The sequence below is a fragment of the Dromiciops gliroides genome, chromosome 1 (assembly GCF_019393635.1).
Source record: "Dromiciops gliroides isolate mDroGli1 chromosome 1, mDroGli1.pri, whole genome shotgun sequence".
NCBI classification, from domain to species: domain Eukaryota; kingdom Metazoa; phylum Chordata; class Mammalia; order Microbiotheria; family Microbiotheriidae; genus Dromiciops; species Dromiciops gliroides.
The window spans coordinates 620950900-620968894 of NC_057861.1; the positions used below are offsets into that span (position 1 = coordinate 620950900).

At 43.6% G+C, this 17995-nt stretch overlaps 1 protein-coding gene across 1 annotated transcript in view; it reads left to right on the forward strand.

Moving 5' to 3' along the window:
- The first annotated feature begins 1425 nt into the window (after window positions 1-1425).
- Window positions 1426-17995, forward strand: part of LOC122734259 (coronin-7-like) — a 114796-nt gene continuing 98226 nt past the window's right edge. Inside the window, exons 1-3 of the mRNA XM_043974970.1 lie at window positions 1426-1622; window positions 13337-13433; window positions 14203-14277. Coding sequence (XP_043830905.1) covers window positions 1563-1622; window positions 13337-13433; window positions 14203-14277 — 232 coding nt within the window. The 5' untranslated portion in view covers window positions 1426-1562. The remainder of the gene's footprint in view (window positions 1623-13336; window positions 13434-14202; window positions 14278-17995) is intronic.

Consider the following 17995-nt stretch of genomic DNA (forward strand, 5'->3'; position numbering starts at 1 on the left):
TGGGGGGCAGTTTGTTTTGTTTTTTAAGGACGGGCAAATGTATGCAGGTAGCAAAAAGGAACTAGTCGGGAGAAGATGAAGATGGGCAAGAATGATTGTTGGAGATGCAGGGCAGACCTTACTTAGTTAAAGAGAAAAAGGAGCTCACAGATAATGATCTCCATTTTTTCAGTAGAGTATAAATTAAGACCCTCAGCTGAGAGGGTGGGTGCAAAGCAGTAGAGAGGCAAGCTTTTTAGGAGAGAGAAGGGGTCGAACAGCCTCAGTTGAACAGCCTAATCTGGGAGTGAGAATCATTTAGGGAGAATTAAAGGGATTGCTTTGTCCAAATAACTTAATCTTTTTGCCTTGGTTTCCTTATCTGTAAAAATGAGGATGTTTTCTACACCCTACCTCTCAGAACTCTTGTGAACGAAGTATTTAGTAATTTGGTATCATTACTAAACTAAGCTCCACGAGGTCGTGGAACTCTAATTTTATTTCCACGTCTCCTCCGTCCCCTACAGTACCCAGTAGAGTAAATGTACAATAGCCTCTTCGGGGTCTTCAATGACAGTAAGCAATGGAGAAGCTGAACCGTTGGCTTGGTGAAATGTTTAGGGGTGGAGTGTTATTTGGGCTACTCTCCCTCTGCCTCGTTGAATCCCTAGCTTCTGCTGAGTCTCTGCTCATCCGAGGTCTTTCCTGGTGGTAAAATTATAGATTTAAAGGAGTAAGGTGGCTTGGGGATCAAGGAGCCCCAATCCCGCCGTTCGACAGGTGAGCGAACTGCGCACCGAGAGGTTGTGACTTCCCAGGGTCACACAGCTCATGCCAGGTCTGGCAGAGCCCGAGACCTTTCCACTACACCCTGCTTGATGCCTGTCTTTATTCTTCCCCGCTCTGGTGCTCCCCGAATTAAGCAGTATCGACTTGGCTGTCTACGGCTGTATTACTTATTACTGTATTACTCAGTGGAGCGTAAGCTCGTAGAGGGCAGGGAATCGGAGTTTGTAGTTTTTGTTTTGTCTTTGATCCCAACTAGGACTTGTCTAACCCAACGGAGGTTGTAAGTCACTAGATTCAACGAGAGATCCACTAGGAAAGTCGCACCGGCCACGTCTTCCGGGAGAAATGCCACCGCGCCGAACAGCCGACAAGCGGTCCCCCTCCTCACTCTCGGAGGCGAGGGCGGAGGCCCAGAGCAGCATCCGCACGTGACCCTCTTCCCAGATTCTCTCCCTCCGCCCCCCGCTCTCCGCCGCCGCCGCCGGGGGGCCCCGCCACTCAGTATGGAATCGGGGTGGGGCCTAACGGGGCGGATGGGTTACGATTGGTAAGGAGGCAAGCCCTCGAGGCCGGTACGGAAGAAGAGGCTCCGGAGGCGTGGTCCGGAGAAGCGAAGGAGGCGGGGATTGGCTGAAAGGAGGATGGGGGCGTGGCCTCGAACGGCGTGCGGCGGGGTCTGAGTGGGGGTGGAGGTAGCTTCCTCGGATCTGGAGTTGCCGCTGTCGCTGCCGCCGCCTCCGCCGCTTCTCGCTGTGCACCTGAGAGCCGGCTCCGCCGCAGCCTCCGCCAGCGCTATGAACCGCTTCAAGGTGTCCAAATTCCGTCACACAGAGGCCCGGCCGCCTCGGAGGGAGGTAAGTCCCATCGCTCCGGAAGAGGGAGGGCGGCCGGGGGTGCGGAGCCCAGCCCGGAGCGTCCTGGGTTTGAGGGGAGCCGAGATGCGGAGGCTTCTCGTTTTACAGAGAGGATCCAGTCAGTTCCCAGGTGTCTCCCTCCCTCCCCGTCCCCACCCTGTTATGGCAGTTTCCCTGCATCCCCTCGCGCGCTAGGGGCTGGGGCTCCCCCCTCGAAGGGGGAAGATTTGTGGGGCCCTCTAGAGAAGGACCAGCATCCTCTCCTGCGGGCTGGGCACCCCTGCATCCCTGGAAGGCTCCACCTCACCTGAGGTCCCTCTCCTGCACCTGACCCATCCTGTTGTCTTTCCTTCCCTCCTCTTTCATTGCACTGTCTTCTCAGCTCATTCCTCTCCCATCGCCGAGGTCCGGCCAGAGTCCAGCTGTCCGATCACAAGCTTAAGCCCTGACCTAGAGCAGGCAAGCAGCGCCTGTATTTCCCTGGGTCGCTATTTTCCTATTTCTAAAGTGAGGATAATACTGTACTTTTACTATCTCCATCACAGGGTTGTTGTTTTTCGGGTGGTGGAGGGGCACCGGTTTGTAAGTGCTCTGTGAATATAGGCAATTTTTATCCACCCCAAAGACTGGTTTCAGGCTGCTGGACTAGCCTTAGTTTATTAGCCTCTGACTGTAAAAAAACCCAGCTCTGTTGCTTGAGGTAGAAAGAAGAGTTGCTTTGACTTTTGCTTTGTTGACCTGTCGTTCCTACAAGGTCTCTTATCCTAGAAAACTTTGGTAACCAAGAGCGATTAAAACCAAAAATAGATCATGCTGCATTACGTTCAAGAGGTGACAGAAGGATGGATTTAGGATCTCCATCTGCCGCCCTTCCCTCCCCCTTCCCCCCACCTTGTTGGGTGGAGGAAGATCTCAAGCTTCCCTTACAGCCATCACTATCTTCCGGTTTTGCTTCCTCAATTTAGACCTTGGTGTATTTTTTAATTTAGTTTCATATTCTCCTGTCCCCTTATTCAGCTTTGCTCCAGTGCAGTGAGAATCTCAGTTGGAGGGATTTTGTGGTGTTTGCTATCTTGAAATATGGTCCTCTTCTTCGAATCACTAATGCCTCTATATCTGAGTCGTTTGAATTGAAAAGTGAAGTCCTCTGCCAGAGGTTGTGCTCCCCATGCTTCCGCTGGCTCTGTCTCTTAATGTTTGCATAACCTCTTCCCAGTCTTAGAGGTTTCTCTTGACAGTAGTTTGCTGCTTAACCTTCCCTGGAAAGGTTCCAATATGTCTTTCTTCTTCTAGAGCTAAAGCTTTTCATTTCTGGCTAGGAAGAGAATGGGGAAGAAATTTTTAATGCCGTCTGTAGAATCTTGATCAGTTTGAACAGAGAAATTGCTGATCTCAGGTGTTCTAGCTGCCATCTCAGCAACATTAAATAGATTTTGTACTGGAGACCTGGTTACTCTTGGGAAGTATTGACTTTTTTCCTTTCTGCTGTGACTAATACGCAAAGATATTCTGGTTTCAGTGTCCTTACTAAAGGACCAGTAGGTACAGTGCTTGTGCCATGAATAGAAATATACAGCCAGGTCCCAATTAGTATACATAAGAAATTCCCCATGGAGTTGTTAAATTATTTTAATTTGCACTGTATATTTCTACTGGACTGAAACCATACTTAATTATTACTTTGAATAGTGTGAATTAAAATACATGCGACCTCTTTAGGAGATTCATTATTTGCTCTAAACAGGACCTAGCTGCATATGATCATAGAGAAAGGTATGCCAGTCACTTTGTGAGAGTGAGCAATAACCAGTGGACAGAGAGCCTATATGCTCTGTTTATGGAAATACATAAGTTGTATAGAGTGAAGAAGTATGGGTGTTATCTCCACCATCAGAGGGCCCATGGGCCCACAGATTTATAACTGAAAGGTACATTAAAAGCCATGTAGGGGGCAGCTAGGTGGCACAGTGGATAGAGCAACGGCCCTAGAATCAGGAAGACCTCAGTTCAAATCCAGCCTCAGACACTTGACACTTACTAGCTGTGTGACCCTGGGCAAGTCACTTAACCAAAATTGCCTCACACACAGAGAAAAAAAAAGCCATGTAAGCTTCCTCATTTTACAGACGAGGAAACTGAGGCCCAGAGAGGTTAAGTGATTTGTCCAAGGTCACACAGTGATGTTTAGATTTGAACTCAGATCCTCTGACTATAAATCCAGGGCTTTTTCCCACTGTACCATGCTGCATCTGAGAGAATACTCACATCGTGATAAATATATCAACATATTTGCAGAATACTGTATTAGTGAAGTAGGAGGTACAAATTTGGAAAAAAAAAAGATAGTCTCTGTCCTTAAAGGAACTTATCCAATAGGACAATGACGTATACATATAAATATAATAGAAATTATGAGGTCATCTCCATTCCCAGACAACAACAGTACAGGTAAGAGATAATGAGGACATTAATTAGAGTGAAAGTGAAAGGATGTGAGATTGGCATTGAACTTAGGTAACTGGGTGGTTTGTGGTATTGTCAGGAGAAATAAGGAAGTTGTAAGGAACTTGAAGTTTAGGTAGGAAATTTGAATTCAGTTTTGGATATTGGCATGACAGGACTTAGAGAGAGCTGTCCAGCACAGGCAAATGCGGATGCTTGAACCAGAGCTAAATGGTAGAGATTTACTGAGAAGACTGAGGCCATCTGTCCTGGACCCTCTCATCTTCCCTCATTTTCAACTTAACACTTCTTTTTTTTTTTTGAGGGGCAATGAGGGTTAAGTGACTTGCCCAGGGTCACACAGCTAGTAAGTGTCAAGTGTCTGAAGCCCAATTTGAACTCAGGTCCTCCTGAATCCAGGGCTAGTGCTTTATCCACTGCACCACCTAGCTGCCCCCCTTAACACTTCTTTATCTCTATACTTAAACTCTTCCCCTTCCTTCTAGTCTCAGGGGATGTCTTCTTGTCAACATTAAGCTTTCTCTTTGTGTCCATGATTCCGTCTTCCCTGAATCTGCTCTGGGACCTTGCTCCAACAGTCATTCTGCCCTCATCTCTCATCTTCAAACTTCCTCTTTGTACTGGTTCCTTACACTCTGCCTGCAAACATGCTCAGGTCTCCCTCATCCTAAAACAAATAAACACATAAAACACCGGTATCCGGTCTTCATTTGATCTTGCTACCTTGTTCCCCATACTTTCTCTTCCCTGTCACTGTTGAGTCTAGAACAAAAATAGGCTACACTGGTTAATTCTACTTCCTCACCACACACTCATAACTCATAACTTATCATAAAACTGTTTTCTCTAAGATCTTGGAAACTTCTTCTTTTTTTTTTTTTTTTTTAGTGAGGCAATTGGGGTTAAGTGACTTGCCCAGGGTCACACAGCTAGTAAGTGTTAAGTGTCTGAGACCGGATTTGAACCCAGGTACTCGTGACTCCAGGGCCGATGCTCTATCCACTGCGCTACCTAGCTGCCCCTTGGAAACTTCTTAAATGTTAAATCCACTGACCCTTTATAAACCTTTTTGATCTGGCTGTGGCATTTATTACTCTTGACCACCCTCCTCCTTCCTGGTACTTTCTCATCTGTGATTTTGATGACACTGCTTTCTCCTGGATTTCCTTGTCACCATTTGGTCATTCCTTTTCTATTTCCATGGCTGGTTCATCTGCCTCCCTTGGTCACCTAAGTGTAGGCCCTGCCCTCAGCCGCCTTCTCTTCTCACTTTCTGTTCTTTCTCTCAAGTACATCCACACCCACTGCTTCACAATTATCATCTGTATGCAGAAGACTGATACATCTGCACAACCCACCACAAATCCCCGCTAATCATCTCCATCTGGATTTCTTGACACCACCTCATTTGATGAACAAGTAGTTATTAAGCACTTCTATATATCTCAAACATAACATATCCAAAACTTAACTCATTATCTTCCTCCTAAAATCTTCCCTTTTTTTCAGATTCATTTCCTTTATCATCATCTTCCCAATACTTGGGCTCAAAACCTTAGGGTCATCTTTGCCTCTTCCTGTTTCCATACCTCCTACATTTCATCAGCCCCCAAGTTCTGTCTCTTCTGTCTTAGCATTATCTCTTTTTTTTTTTTAATGTATGAGGTATTTTATTTTTTCCGTTACATGTAAAAATAGTTCTCAACTTTTGTTTATACATGCTTTACAATTTCAGATTTTTCTCCCTCCCCCCTCCCCTAGACAGCAGGTAATCTGATATAGGTTATATCTATATATCTCTATACATATACATATAGGTATATATATATATATATACACACACACATATATATACACATAATAACATTAATCCTATTTCTGCATTAATCCTGTTACAAGAGAAAGAATCAGAGCAGTGATGCAAAACCTCAAAATAGAAAAAAAAACAACAGCACCCAAAACAAAAGAAATAATATGGTTCAATCAGCATCTATACTCCACAGTTCTTTCTTTCTTTTTTTTTCTTGGATTTGGAGATCCTCTTCTATCATGAGTTCCCTGGAACTCTTCTGTACCATTGCATTGGTGAGAAGAATATAGTCCATCACGGTAGGTCAACACTCAATGTTGATGATACTATGTACAGTGTTCTTCTGGTTCTGCTCATCTCACTCATCATCAGCTCACCCAAGACCCTCCAGGTTTCTCTGAACTCTTCCTGCTCATCATTTCTTACAGCACAATAGTATTCCATTATATTCATATACCACAACTTGTCCAGCCATTCCCCAATTGATGGGCACCCCCTCAACTTCCAATTCCTTGCTACCACGTAAAGAGCAGCTATAAATATTTTTGTACATGTGGGTCCCTTTCCCCCTTCCATTAGCATTATCTCTTTTATTGGTTCCCTGCTCTGCAGTCCCACCATCACTTCCCTCATTCAGGCCTTCCTTTATCTCTCACCTGTGCTCTTTTAATAGATTCCTAGCTGATTTTCCTCCTTGCTATCAGAATTCTCTTCCGAATGCTTAGGTTAGATTATGTCACTTTCTGCTCACAACAGTACAATATGGATAAAATGCAAAGTCTAACCTGATATTTAAGGCTCTCCACAATCTGGCCACAACCTATCTTTTCAGTCTTAATTTACATTAATCCTTTTCATGTACTTTCTCCTTCCTTTCTTTCTTTTCTTTTCTTTTTTTTTGGCAGGGCAGTGGGGGTTAAGTGACTTGCCCAGGGTCACACAGCTAGTAAGTGTCAAGTGTCTGAGACTGGATTTGAACTCAGGTCCTCCTGAATCCAGGGCCGGTGCTTTATCCACTGTGCCACCCAGCTGCCCCATACTTTCTACTTTCAAACAAAGTTATATGTTTCAAACAAGACTGGCCTCCTAACTATTTTCTGAGTTAGTCTTGCCCTACCCTGCTTCTGTTCATCTGTTCATTCTTGGAATATGCTCGCTCAATGGCATCTCCACTTATTGACATTCTCTCTTTCCAAATGCCTAGCACAGGTGCCACCTGCTTCCTAAAGTCTTAGATTCCTTGACTCCCAGGGATGAAAATGATCTCTCTTTTTTTTAAATCATAAAAGTATTTGATTATTTTCCGTTTATGTGTAAAGATAGTTTTCAACATTTGTTTTCATAAGATTTTTAGTTCCAAATTTTTCTTCCTCCCTCTCTTCCCCGCTTCCCCAAGACAGAAAGCAATCTGATATAGGTTATATATGTACAATCACATTAAACATATTTCTGCATTAGTCATGTTGTGAAAGAAGAATCAGGCTTACTAGCTGTGTGGCCCTGGGCAAGTCACTTAACCCTCATTGCCCTACAAAAAAGAAAAAAAGAAAGAAAGAAAGAAAGAAGAATCAGAACACAAGGGAAAAACCTCAAAAAAGAAAAAACAACCACCAAAAGGTAGAAATGGTATGGTTCAATCTGCATTCAGAATCCACGGTTCTTTTTTCTGGATGTGGAGAACATTTTCCATCATGAGATCTTTGGAATTGTCTTGGTGAAAATGATCTCTTTTAGAATCTGAGTTGGAAGGGATCTCAGGGGCAGCTAGGTGGCACAGTGGATAGAGCACCAGACTGGCCCTGGATTCAGGAGTACCTGAGTTCAAATCCGGCCTCAGATAATTGACACTTACTAACTGTGTGACCCTGGGCAACTCACTTAACCCCACTTAAATTTAAAAAAAAAAAAAAGAAAGGATCTCAGTGACCTTCTAGTTCAACCTGTTATCTGAACAAGAATCCCTGTACAACATACTGGACATATTTTCCAGGCCTTTTCTTGGAAGAGCTCTAGTGAGGAGAAACCAACTACCTCCCCAGGCAGCCTATTCCACTTTGATAGAGTTCTGATTCTTAGGAAGTTTTTCATTCTGTGAAGACTAAATTTGTTTTCCTCCAGCTTCTCCCTGTTATTCATAGTTTTGCTCCCTGGGATCAAGCAGAACAAATTTAATTCCTTTTGAAGCTCTTGGCTGTCTTTCATATACTTGAAAACAGCTGATGTCTCACCTAAGTCTTCTCTTCCCTGCGTTGAACATTCCCAAATATTTATTTCTTCAAACATTCCTTCAAATGATCCTTAGATGTTTTAATCTCAAGGCCTTTTACTACCCTAATTGCCCTCCTGAACTCTCCAGGCCATCTCTTCTTCTCTCTTAACTCATATACTTCACAACACTCATCTAGATGTCTTCATTTGCCTTTAGCAAAACGACTTTGTTTGTATACTTATCTTGTTGTTCAGTCATTTTGTTGTTGTTCACTCATGTCCAGCTTTTTATGACCCCATTTGGGGTTTTCTTGGCAAAGATATTAGAGTGGTTTTACCATATCCTTTTCCAGCTCATTTTAATGATGAGAAAACTGAAGCAAACAGGATTGAGTGACTTGTCCAGGGTCACACAGCCAGTAAATGTCTGAGGCCAGATTTGAATTTGAGTTTTCCTGACTCTAGGCCCGGTGTTCTATCTTCTTTGCCACCTAGCTGCCCATACTTTTCTTACTCCCACTTATTGAACTGTAAGTTTCCTGAGGAGAAATTACTAGATTTTTTTTTTCAAATTTATAACCCTGACATCTAAAGGACAGTAGGCATTTGTAAATGTTTATTCAAGTTGAGTTGGAGATAAGAATTATAGCATAGAGGTGATGATTAATTCCATATATGAGATTGCTAAGGTAGGGAGGGCAAAGAATAGAGTCTTGTGGGATGATCATAGCTGATGCTATTTCAGAAATTTTGGAGATGTGACAAAAATTATATTTGCAGAGAAACTTTTAGGTGATCTGAGGAGTATGAGCTCTCATCTTTTCCCCAAAATTCATCTCTCTTCTCAATTTCCTTTTCTCTATCAAGAATACCACTGTCCTTCCAAATGCCAAGGTTCATACTCTCAGTGTTATTTTTGACACCTTATTTTTCCTCACCTCATAAATCCAATCATTTTCTTTTCCCTTATTTCTTTTCTTTCTTTCTTCCTTCCTTCCTTCCTTCCTTCCTTCCTTTCTTTCTTTCTTTCTTTCTTTCTTTCTTTCTTTCTTTCTTTCTTTCTTTCTTTTTTTGGGGGGGAGTGGCAATTGGGGTTAAGTGACTTGCTCAGACACAATAAGTAAGTGTCTGAGGCAGGATTTGAACTCAGGTCCTCCTGACTCCAGAGCTGATGCTTTATCTCTACTATGCCTCCTAGCCGCTCCATAGCCAATCATTTTCTAAGTGTTGCCCATTCTACTTCTACATTATGTCTCTTATCTGTCCTCTTGTTTCTAACTTGACCACTGCCTTAGTTGAGACTCTCATCACCTCTTTCTTGGTGTATTATGATAGCTTTCTAACTAGTTTATCCGCCTCCAGTCTCTCCCCTTTCCTACCCATCCTCCACACAGCTGCTAAAATGATTTTTTCCACAGCTCTGACCACATCACTCCCCTGTGCAATAAACTCCAATGGCTTCCTTCAACTCCTCCATCTGACTTTTAAAGCTCTTCCCAAACCAGTCTTAACCTCCCTTTCTAGCCTTATTACTTCCCTTCTGAATTCTGTGGCCCAGCCCAACTGTCCATCCTCCACGTTTATACCTTGGCACTCCTCCCTCTCCCTCCTTTTGCTCTCTCCTGTGGACTTCCTTTTCACCTCTACTTCTTAGACTCTCTTCTTGCCTTCAAAATACAATTCAAGTACCATTTTCTTATTTTATTTTATTTTTATTTTTTTTGCAGGGCAATGGGGGTTAAGTGACTTGCCCAGGGTCACACAGCTAGTAAGTGTCAAGTGTTTGAGGCCAGATTTGAACTCAGGTATTCCTGAATCCAGGGCCAGTGTTTTATCCACTGCGCCACCTAGCTGCCCTCATCAAGTACCACTTTCTACATGAAGCCTTTCCAGATTTTGTCCCCCCAGCTGCTGCTGTCCTTCCCCTCCCCCCAACAACAATTGCTCTTCTGGTGTTTTTTATATATGTATTTATATATGCTCCCACTGCCTCCCATGGATAGAATGTAAACTCCATGAGGGTGTCCCCGGCATGATGCTTGGCACATTGTAGGTGCTTGTCGTTTGATTGCATAGCTAGAAATTCTTTGGCCTAGCACAAGGTATAGAACTGCAAGGTGGGCAGCTCAAGCAAAATCCCTGAAGGATTAAAGGCTAAGGAACTTGGAATTGGATTCTGCTTCTGCTCTCTACTTCTGAAAGAAGAGAAGGTGTAAGCAGTGTGCGTGGTCTACAATAGAGGTGTCAGATACTCCCAAGTATAGCCTGAACCAGATTGAAATGTAATTGGGAAAGATGATTCAAAATAAATAAAAACACAATAAACCTGAGATCATATTAATATTTGATTTTCTTTTCTTTCTTTCTTTTTTTTTTGGTGAGGTAATTTGGGGTTAAGTGACTTGCCCAGGGTCACACAGTGTCAAGTATCAAGTGTCTGAGGCCAGATTTGAACTCAGGTACTCCTGAATCCAGGGCCGGCTAGCTGCCCCCTATATTAATTTGAGATCTCTCTTCACTTAACACGATGAGGGCAGATCCATCAGATGTCACTGATCATTTCCATATTATGAATCCCGAAAGGCATCATTTGTGCTCATCATTTCCATTTGTGTCCAAACAGCCAGTCTGTTGATTTATTCTGCTGAGTTTTTAGCATCTTGAATTTCAGTGAATTTGCTGGTCTCTGAGAGTGAGAGGTTGTCAGATCACACATCAGTATTCTCTGTGTGAGGGACTTTTGGGAATATTTCCTTTGATAATTATATTATCTCAGTGAGAGGCAAGATCAGGAAAGGTGAAATTCTCTGTCTTCCTCTCCTTTTCCATTTGAAAGATGGGAAGTGGATTCTTTAGCTTAACAGTAGTCAGCCCATGACCAAAAATTTAATCTGTAAAGAAATCTCCCTGAGCATCTCTCTCTTTCCCCTGCCTCAACCTGTCACTCCTTTATGAATCCTCCTTGCTTTCTAGCTCATATTCCCTGAGATGATGGAATAATATATGTAAATTGCTTTGCTAAGTCTTAAAGAACTGTATAAATGTCAGCTGTTATTATCATTATTATTCTCTGCCGCTTATTTCTTCCTAGCCTCTAGAACATCTACATATTTTTCCAACTTTCCTGGCCTAGTCAAAGAAAGAAAACAGTTTTCCTTCAATCTTACTGAACTGCTGTTGTTTTGTTTTGGTTTGTTTTTGTTTTTTTGCAGGGCAATGAGGGTTAAGTGACTTGTCCAGGGTCACACAGCTAGTCAAGTGTCTGAGGCTGGATTTGAACTCAGGTCCTCCTGAATCCAAGGCCAGTGCTTTATCCACTGTGCCACCTATCTGCCCCCTCTGCGGTTGTTTTTTTGTTTTTGTTTTTTTTTAATATATTTTATTTTATTTATTTTGGGCAGGGCAATGAGGGTTAAGTGACTTGCCCAGGGTCACATAGCTAGTAAGTGTCTGAGGCTGGATTTGAACTCAGGTCCTCCTGAATCCAGGTCCAGTGCCTTATCCACTGCACCATCTAGCTGCCCCCTCTGCTGTTGTTTTAAAAGCAAAATTTTACCAGTGAATTAAGGGGAAAACAGTATGAAATAAAAGAAGGTACAAGGCTTAAAGATAGTCAGATTACAAAGGGGTAGAGTTTACTTGTGTAGTATAGAAGAGAAAAGAGGGCTGTACCCAGAGTCAATAGAAACCTTTGCTCATGCAAAGTCAGCAACATCAGTCAGCAACAAGTGTTTGTTTAAGCCCTCTACACTATGTCCCTGGAGATACAGTTGCAATGAGGAGATGGGCCTTGTCCTTAAGGAGCTTACATTTTACTGGGGTGAATTGGTGTGTTCACAGATAACTAAATACATAGTAAATTCCCCTCGAAGTTCAGTAATTTTAATGGAGGGGAGTGGGCACTAACAGATGACAAACTAGGTACATGGCACTTGACTTGAACCTTGAAGGGAATCAGGCTTGCAAGAGGTAGTCAAGGTCAGAAGGGAGACTGTTTCTGGCATGAGGAATAACATGAATAAAAGCATTGAGGTAAGAGATAAAATGTCTTGTTTGGAGAAGAGCAAGAAGTTTGGCTGGGCCCAAAAAAAAGGGGGGACAGCTAGATGGCCCAGTGGATAGAGCACTGGCCCTGGATTCAGGAGGACCTGAGTTCAAATCCAGCCTCAGATAATTGACACTTACTAGCTGTGTGACCCTGGGCAAGTCACTTAACCCCACTTGCCTCACCAAAAAAAAAAAAAAAGAGAGAGATGTATTGAAATAGCAAGGTTTCACACAAATTGATTGAATCACAGCTCACCTCTGCTTCCAACTTCCCTCCCCCAACAAAAAACCAAACAACTTTTTTATTAGGTCTACGATACCACACATAACATTCTAATTCTTAAATTCTAAAAATACTAATATGAAGGAAGAGCCATGACCAGTGAAATGTCACAGGTGGGGCCCCAGGTTTCAGCTAATCTATGCTTTCCTCTCTCACTGCTGTTTGCATATGCCAGTTTCTCCTCCCTCCTCCTCACTAGGGCTGCCTGAGACCATAGGGTAAAAAAAAGATCCTTATCTCTCCTTTCTCAGTTTTTCTCCTTTCCTTTCAGGACTTCTCTGTCTCCTCAGGGCCTCAGTATTTTTTAAATGATCTTTTCCTGCTCAGGAAGAGGTATTATATGTAAACTTGTACCAAGATTAATGTATGATCTTTCAGAGCCGTGGCAGGGAGAGGTGTGGTTTTTAACAGGAGGGAGAGGTCTCTAATGGTAAAATTTTAGGTTCTTTGGTACCTGGGTAGGGTAATACTCAAGAATAAGGAGCTTATCATGGATCAGAGATAAAGAACTAGAAGGGACTTTATAGGTCATTTAGTTCAGCCTCTTCATTTCACTGGTAAAGTAGCTGAAGCCTAGAGAGGTTAAATGATTTGAATCTGGGTTCTCTGAAGTCCCCCACCCTTTTTCCTTTTGGGTTCTAGTCCTTGACATAACTGTTGGTTACTGCCTGCTCCCTCTAAAGATATCACTAGGTGGGGCAGCTAGATGGTGCAGTGGATAAAGCACTGGCCTTGGATTCAGGAGGACCTGAGTTCAAATCCAGCCTCTGACACTTGGCACTAGCTGTGTGACCCTGGGCAAGTCACTTAACCCTCATTGCCCTGTAAAAACAAAACAAAACAAAGCAAGATATCACTAGGCCTCTCCATCATTACCATTCTTCTCTTATTACTTACTTCCAGGCCTGGATCAATGACATTCGAGCAGGAACAGCTTTGTCTTATGGGAACCACATCAAGTCAAGCTGTAGCTTGATTGTGTTTAACGCTGATCCATCAGGTATGAGGGATAGGCTGGAATTAGAGATGTGGACTGGATAGGGTGGAGAGGCAGAGAAGAGGACTGGGAAGGAAGGGAAAGGGCAGCATCTTCTAGACTCCAAGTCAGGAGTGGGGGGAGGGCTTAGCTTTACCTGCCTGCCTTTCTCCTTGTATTTTTCTCCATTCTACAGCTGCGAGGTGCAAAGATTCTTTGGAAGGGTGGGGTTTATCCAGGGTGGGATGAGCATGAGCAGAGGAAGAATTTACAGGCCTGAGAAATAGTGGAATGGTGTCCAGACCCAATACCCCTTTGGGATCTTGTAGTCCAGTCTTCTCCTTTTATCTTTTTTTGTTTGTTTGTTTGTTTTAGTGAGGCAATTGGGGTTAAGTGACTTGCCCAGGGTCACACAGCTAGTAAGTGTGTAAAGTGTTTGAGGCCGGATTTGAACTCAGGTACTCCTGACTCCAGGGTCGGTGCTCTATCCGCTGCGCCACCTAGCTGCCCCTTCCTTTTATCTTTGAGACATCTTAGTCTCAGCAAGGCAGAGTAACTTGTCTTGAGTCACACAGATAGTTGGTAGCATGTCTTTGCACTGTATGGTGGAGTCATTTAACCCAGTCCTGTCACTCCAGGGCTGTGACTTTTAATAACTTACACTAAACGGCCTTTTCCTGTAGGGTGCTCCCCTCACTGAAGCATGTATCTGGGTCTCCGTGGGATTGTGGGGATCTAGATAAGGGGTGTGATGGTTTTGTTGCAAATCCATGTCAATTCATTCGTCTAACAGGCTCCCTGGGCATCGTGCCCCTGGAAAGCCAGGGCAAGAACAAGAAGAATGTGGCGTACCTGGGTTGTCATTCAGGTAGGTCACTTCTTTAGTCCAGGACACACCTGCTATTTCCTTTTTTTGTTTGTTTGTTTGTTTTTTGCAGGGCAGTGAGGGTTAAGCAACTTGCCCAAGGTCACACAGCTAGTAAGTGTCAAGTGTCTGAGGCCGGGTTTGAACTCAGGTACTCCTGAATCCAGGGCTGGTGCTTTATCCACTGTGCCACCTACCTGCTCCCTGCTATTTCCTTTTTACACTGTGTCTCATTCAGTTGAAAAACTGCCTACCTTGTACAAGGAATTGTGCTACGTGATGGAGATAAAAAGACAAAATTAAGCAGTGTTCAGACTCATCTTGACCTGCCATTGAACATTTATTGGGCTTGCTGACATCCATGCTTCCTCCCACCTTTCCAATCCAGCAATCATTAATTAAGTTTGCAATGCCCCAGGATTACAAAGATTACATGGAAAGCAATCCCAGACCCAAAGGAGCTTCTGATTCGGAAGATTGGTCTCTAGGGTAAAGTTCAGAGGTGGGGGTGGGGTAGGGGTACAGAGGATCACCATTAGGGCCTAGGAAGAGAGGTAACCATACATACCCCCTTGTGAGGAAGTTCCTTTTATCCACCTGGCCCTTGATTCTTTGCTGACTGTGTTTTCTTCTTCTTCTTCTTTTTTTTTTAGTACTTTTTTTTTTTTTTGAGTGGGTCAATGAGGGTTAAGTGACTTGCCCAGAGTCACACAGCTAGTTAAGTGCCAAGTGTCTGAGGCCGGATTTGAACTCAGGATCTCCTGAATCCAGGGCTGGTACTTTATCCACTGCGCCATCTAGCTGCCCCCAGTTTCCTCTTCTGATGCCACGGCTCCTCAGTAGAGGAAGATTGTTTTTCCAGGTTACTCATGGCCTGTCACAGGGCAGCGAGTAGAACAAATGCTAGACTCCCTCTTTTGTTGCTGAAGCGTGGTAGTGTAGAGATGGGGAGGACTCTGCTGGACCCGTGGACTCTGGCCGAGATGGCCACAAAGGGGTTTTGGCAGGAGCAGTGGTAACTTCTTTAGGGTGGAGCTCTTTGTCCTGGCACGGCTCCAGCCCAGGCCAAGTGACTTGTTCTGTGCATGCTCCAATTGGCCTGGCCTGTATTTTCTTTCAGTTACAGCAGCTGTGCCAACAATCCTGAACTTCCAGTAGCCCTGTTCATGCATCATGACAGGGACTAAGGAGTGATCCCTGCTAAAGCTTTGGAGGGGTGTGAATGTGTGGGTGTGCTCGTTACAGTCTTTGATTCCTACATTCTAGAAATGTTTGTGGGGTGCCTGCGTTATACAGGGCCACAGCTGGGGATGTAGAGATGAATAAAACAGCTCCCTGCCTTCACAAAGAAATAGAGTCAGTGTAGGTGTGGGGGGGAGGGGGATGAAATAAAGCAAGATACATATGCTGATAAACTACAATACAGAGTAGAATGTGGTCTGTGCATAAGAAATGTGTTAAACTAGGAGATCTTTGGCAGTCTGGTGAAGCCTGTATTTCCCTTTTCCGAATAATGTTTTTAAACACATAAATCAAAATAAGATTATAAAGGAAATCAATTATATTGAAAGGTGCTTATCAATATTAAAAAAAAAAATTCAAGGACCTCAGATTAAAAGTATAAACAAAGTACTCTGAGAACTCTGAGAGGGAGATCATTTGTTTTAGTAGTCTAGAGGCTCTTCATCTTGGGAAATTGCTGTGATTAGGAGTGCTGCCTGGTAAAGGCTACATACCTTCTCTTTGGATTTTTCAGAGGCCATCAAGACCTCGATAAATGCCATTGGCACTCTAATGGTGACTGTGGTTTGTTAGTTTTGGGGGAAGGGTCATAGAGCATCAGCCCTATGAGGAACCTCAGGATGTTGACAGTGGAATGTAATTGCTGCAGGGGTTCTTAGAGAGCTTCGCATCCCCTCCTCTCACAGATGAAGAAATGATACAGGCTAGCACAGAGGTGAGAATAAATTTGTGCAGTTGGGGGAGCTAGGACAGGGTTCCTGGGAGTAAGAATGAAAGAGATAGTGACACCAGCTGGACAGTGTTCCATGACACAGAAAGGGTCCTTTAGTCTATGATTGTAGTATCACAAGTGGAAAACAAAATCTAGTCTTTTTTATACTCAGTGGCGAATTGATAAATGAGTCCCCTTACTGATCAAGTATGCTTACTGGATCCAAGCTCCCCATCCCAGCTCATCCATCACCAGAAGCCACACTACTAGAAAACCAGTTAAAGGGAAAGGGCTGAAATCCTGGGCATCCTAAGTACTTTGCCACAGCTTCTGTCCCAGACTCATAGGTGGCAATGTGCACAGCAGATGCCAAGACATGAGATAAGAAAGAGATGCTTCAAGGATGTTATCCAGGGGATACCTGGAGAAATAGAACATTCTTATCCCCAGTCTGAATGACCCCAAATCTCTCGACAGCCATAATCACTCGGGAAACTTCTTCCAGATGTATCTACTGTGCTGTCTTCAGGTGCCACAAGGGCAATAGAAACAGCTGTTCTGTTCACTAGTCCCATGGGTCCTCCCAAAAGCCGGCGAGGCAACTCCTGAAGCTTGCCGTGAGAGGCCCAAGGGAAACAAGGCCTGGCAGCCTCTTGGACCTGGGCTCTTGGGGCTCTCCTTTATCACAGGGCATCTACGAGGTAGGAAGAAGTACCAGCAGCCCAGCCTGAGTGTTCCCCTGAGTTACCTCCTAAGGGAAAGGTGTCCAGTTTTTGCCATCCCCACCCCGACTGCAGCAAGACTGAACAAGCATCCACAAACAGCTTGTCAAGGCTGCCATTCCAGAGGGCAGCTGTTGTGACTCACTATGAAGGAAGCATCAGAGTTCAGTGGAATAAGGGTACTAGGCAGGAGCTGTTCATTCAGGAGCCTGGGGGCCACCTTCCAGGATTCTGTGGATGGTAGTCAGGCCTCAGGGGAGTGTTCATAGAGTTGGAAGGAACTACACAGGTCATCGAGTCCAGTGGTGACAGACTTAAATAGAGCCACATATTGATTTTGAGAACCATGTATTAACATTATGTTGCATTGTATTTTAATTTTTTTTGTTAAATATTTCCCATTACATTTTAATCTGGCTCAGGAGGCATTTGGGACTTTTGCAGCCCCCCACTGGAGGTAATTAATACCTCTGGTCTGGTCTAACCCCTAGGTGATGTCCATCTAACTCTTAAGAGTTTATAAAGGAGATTAAAAGTGCTAGATGGGGAATAGACTGCTTGTTTCTCCTTGGCGTTCTGCCTTGCCACTAAAAAAAAATTTTGATCTCTGTTTTTATGTCATCTCCATTTCCAAATATATCCTTTTCCCTTACCATGCCCAACAAGCCATCCCTGGGATTAAAGAATAAAAAGATAATAACAAGAAAATAAAAGAAAGAACTAAATATATATTTATTCTATACATAATAAAAACATTTAAAAGAAAAGGTTTGAAGGGGGAAGCAGCTGAGCAAAACTAACCATTACAGTCATTGAATTTGATAGTGTGTGCTGTATTCCAAGTCTACAGTCCCATGGCATGTACAATATTCCAAGTCTAAAACCCCAGTATTCCAAGTCTATGGTTCCTGGAGGGAGGTAGTTTTCTTCTTTCTTCCTTGGGGCTAAGCATGGTGTTCATTGTAATTACCAAGAAATTGGGTGTTTTTTTCATTTACTTTATTATTTTTGTGGATTGTTTTCCTGGTTGTGCTTACTTCACTCC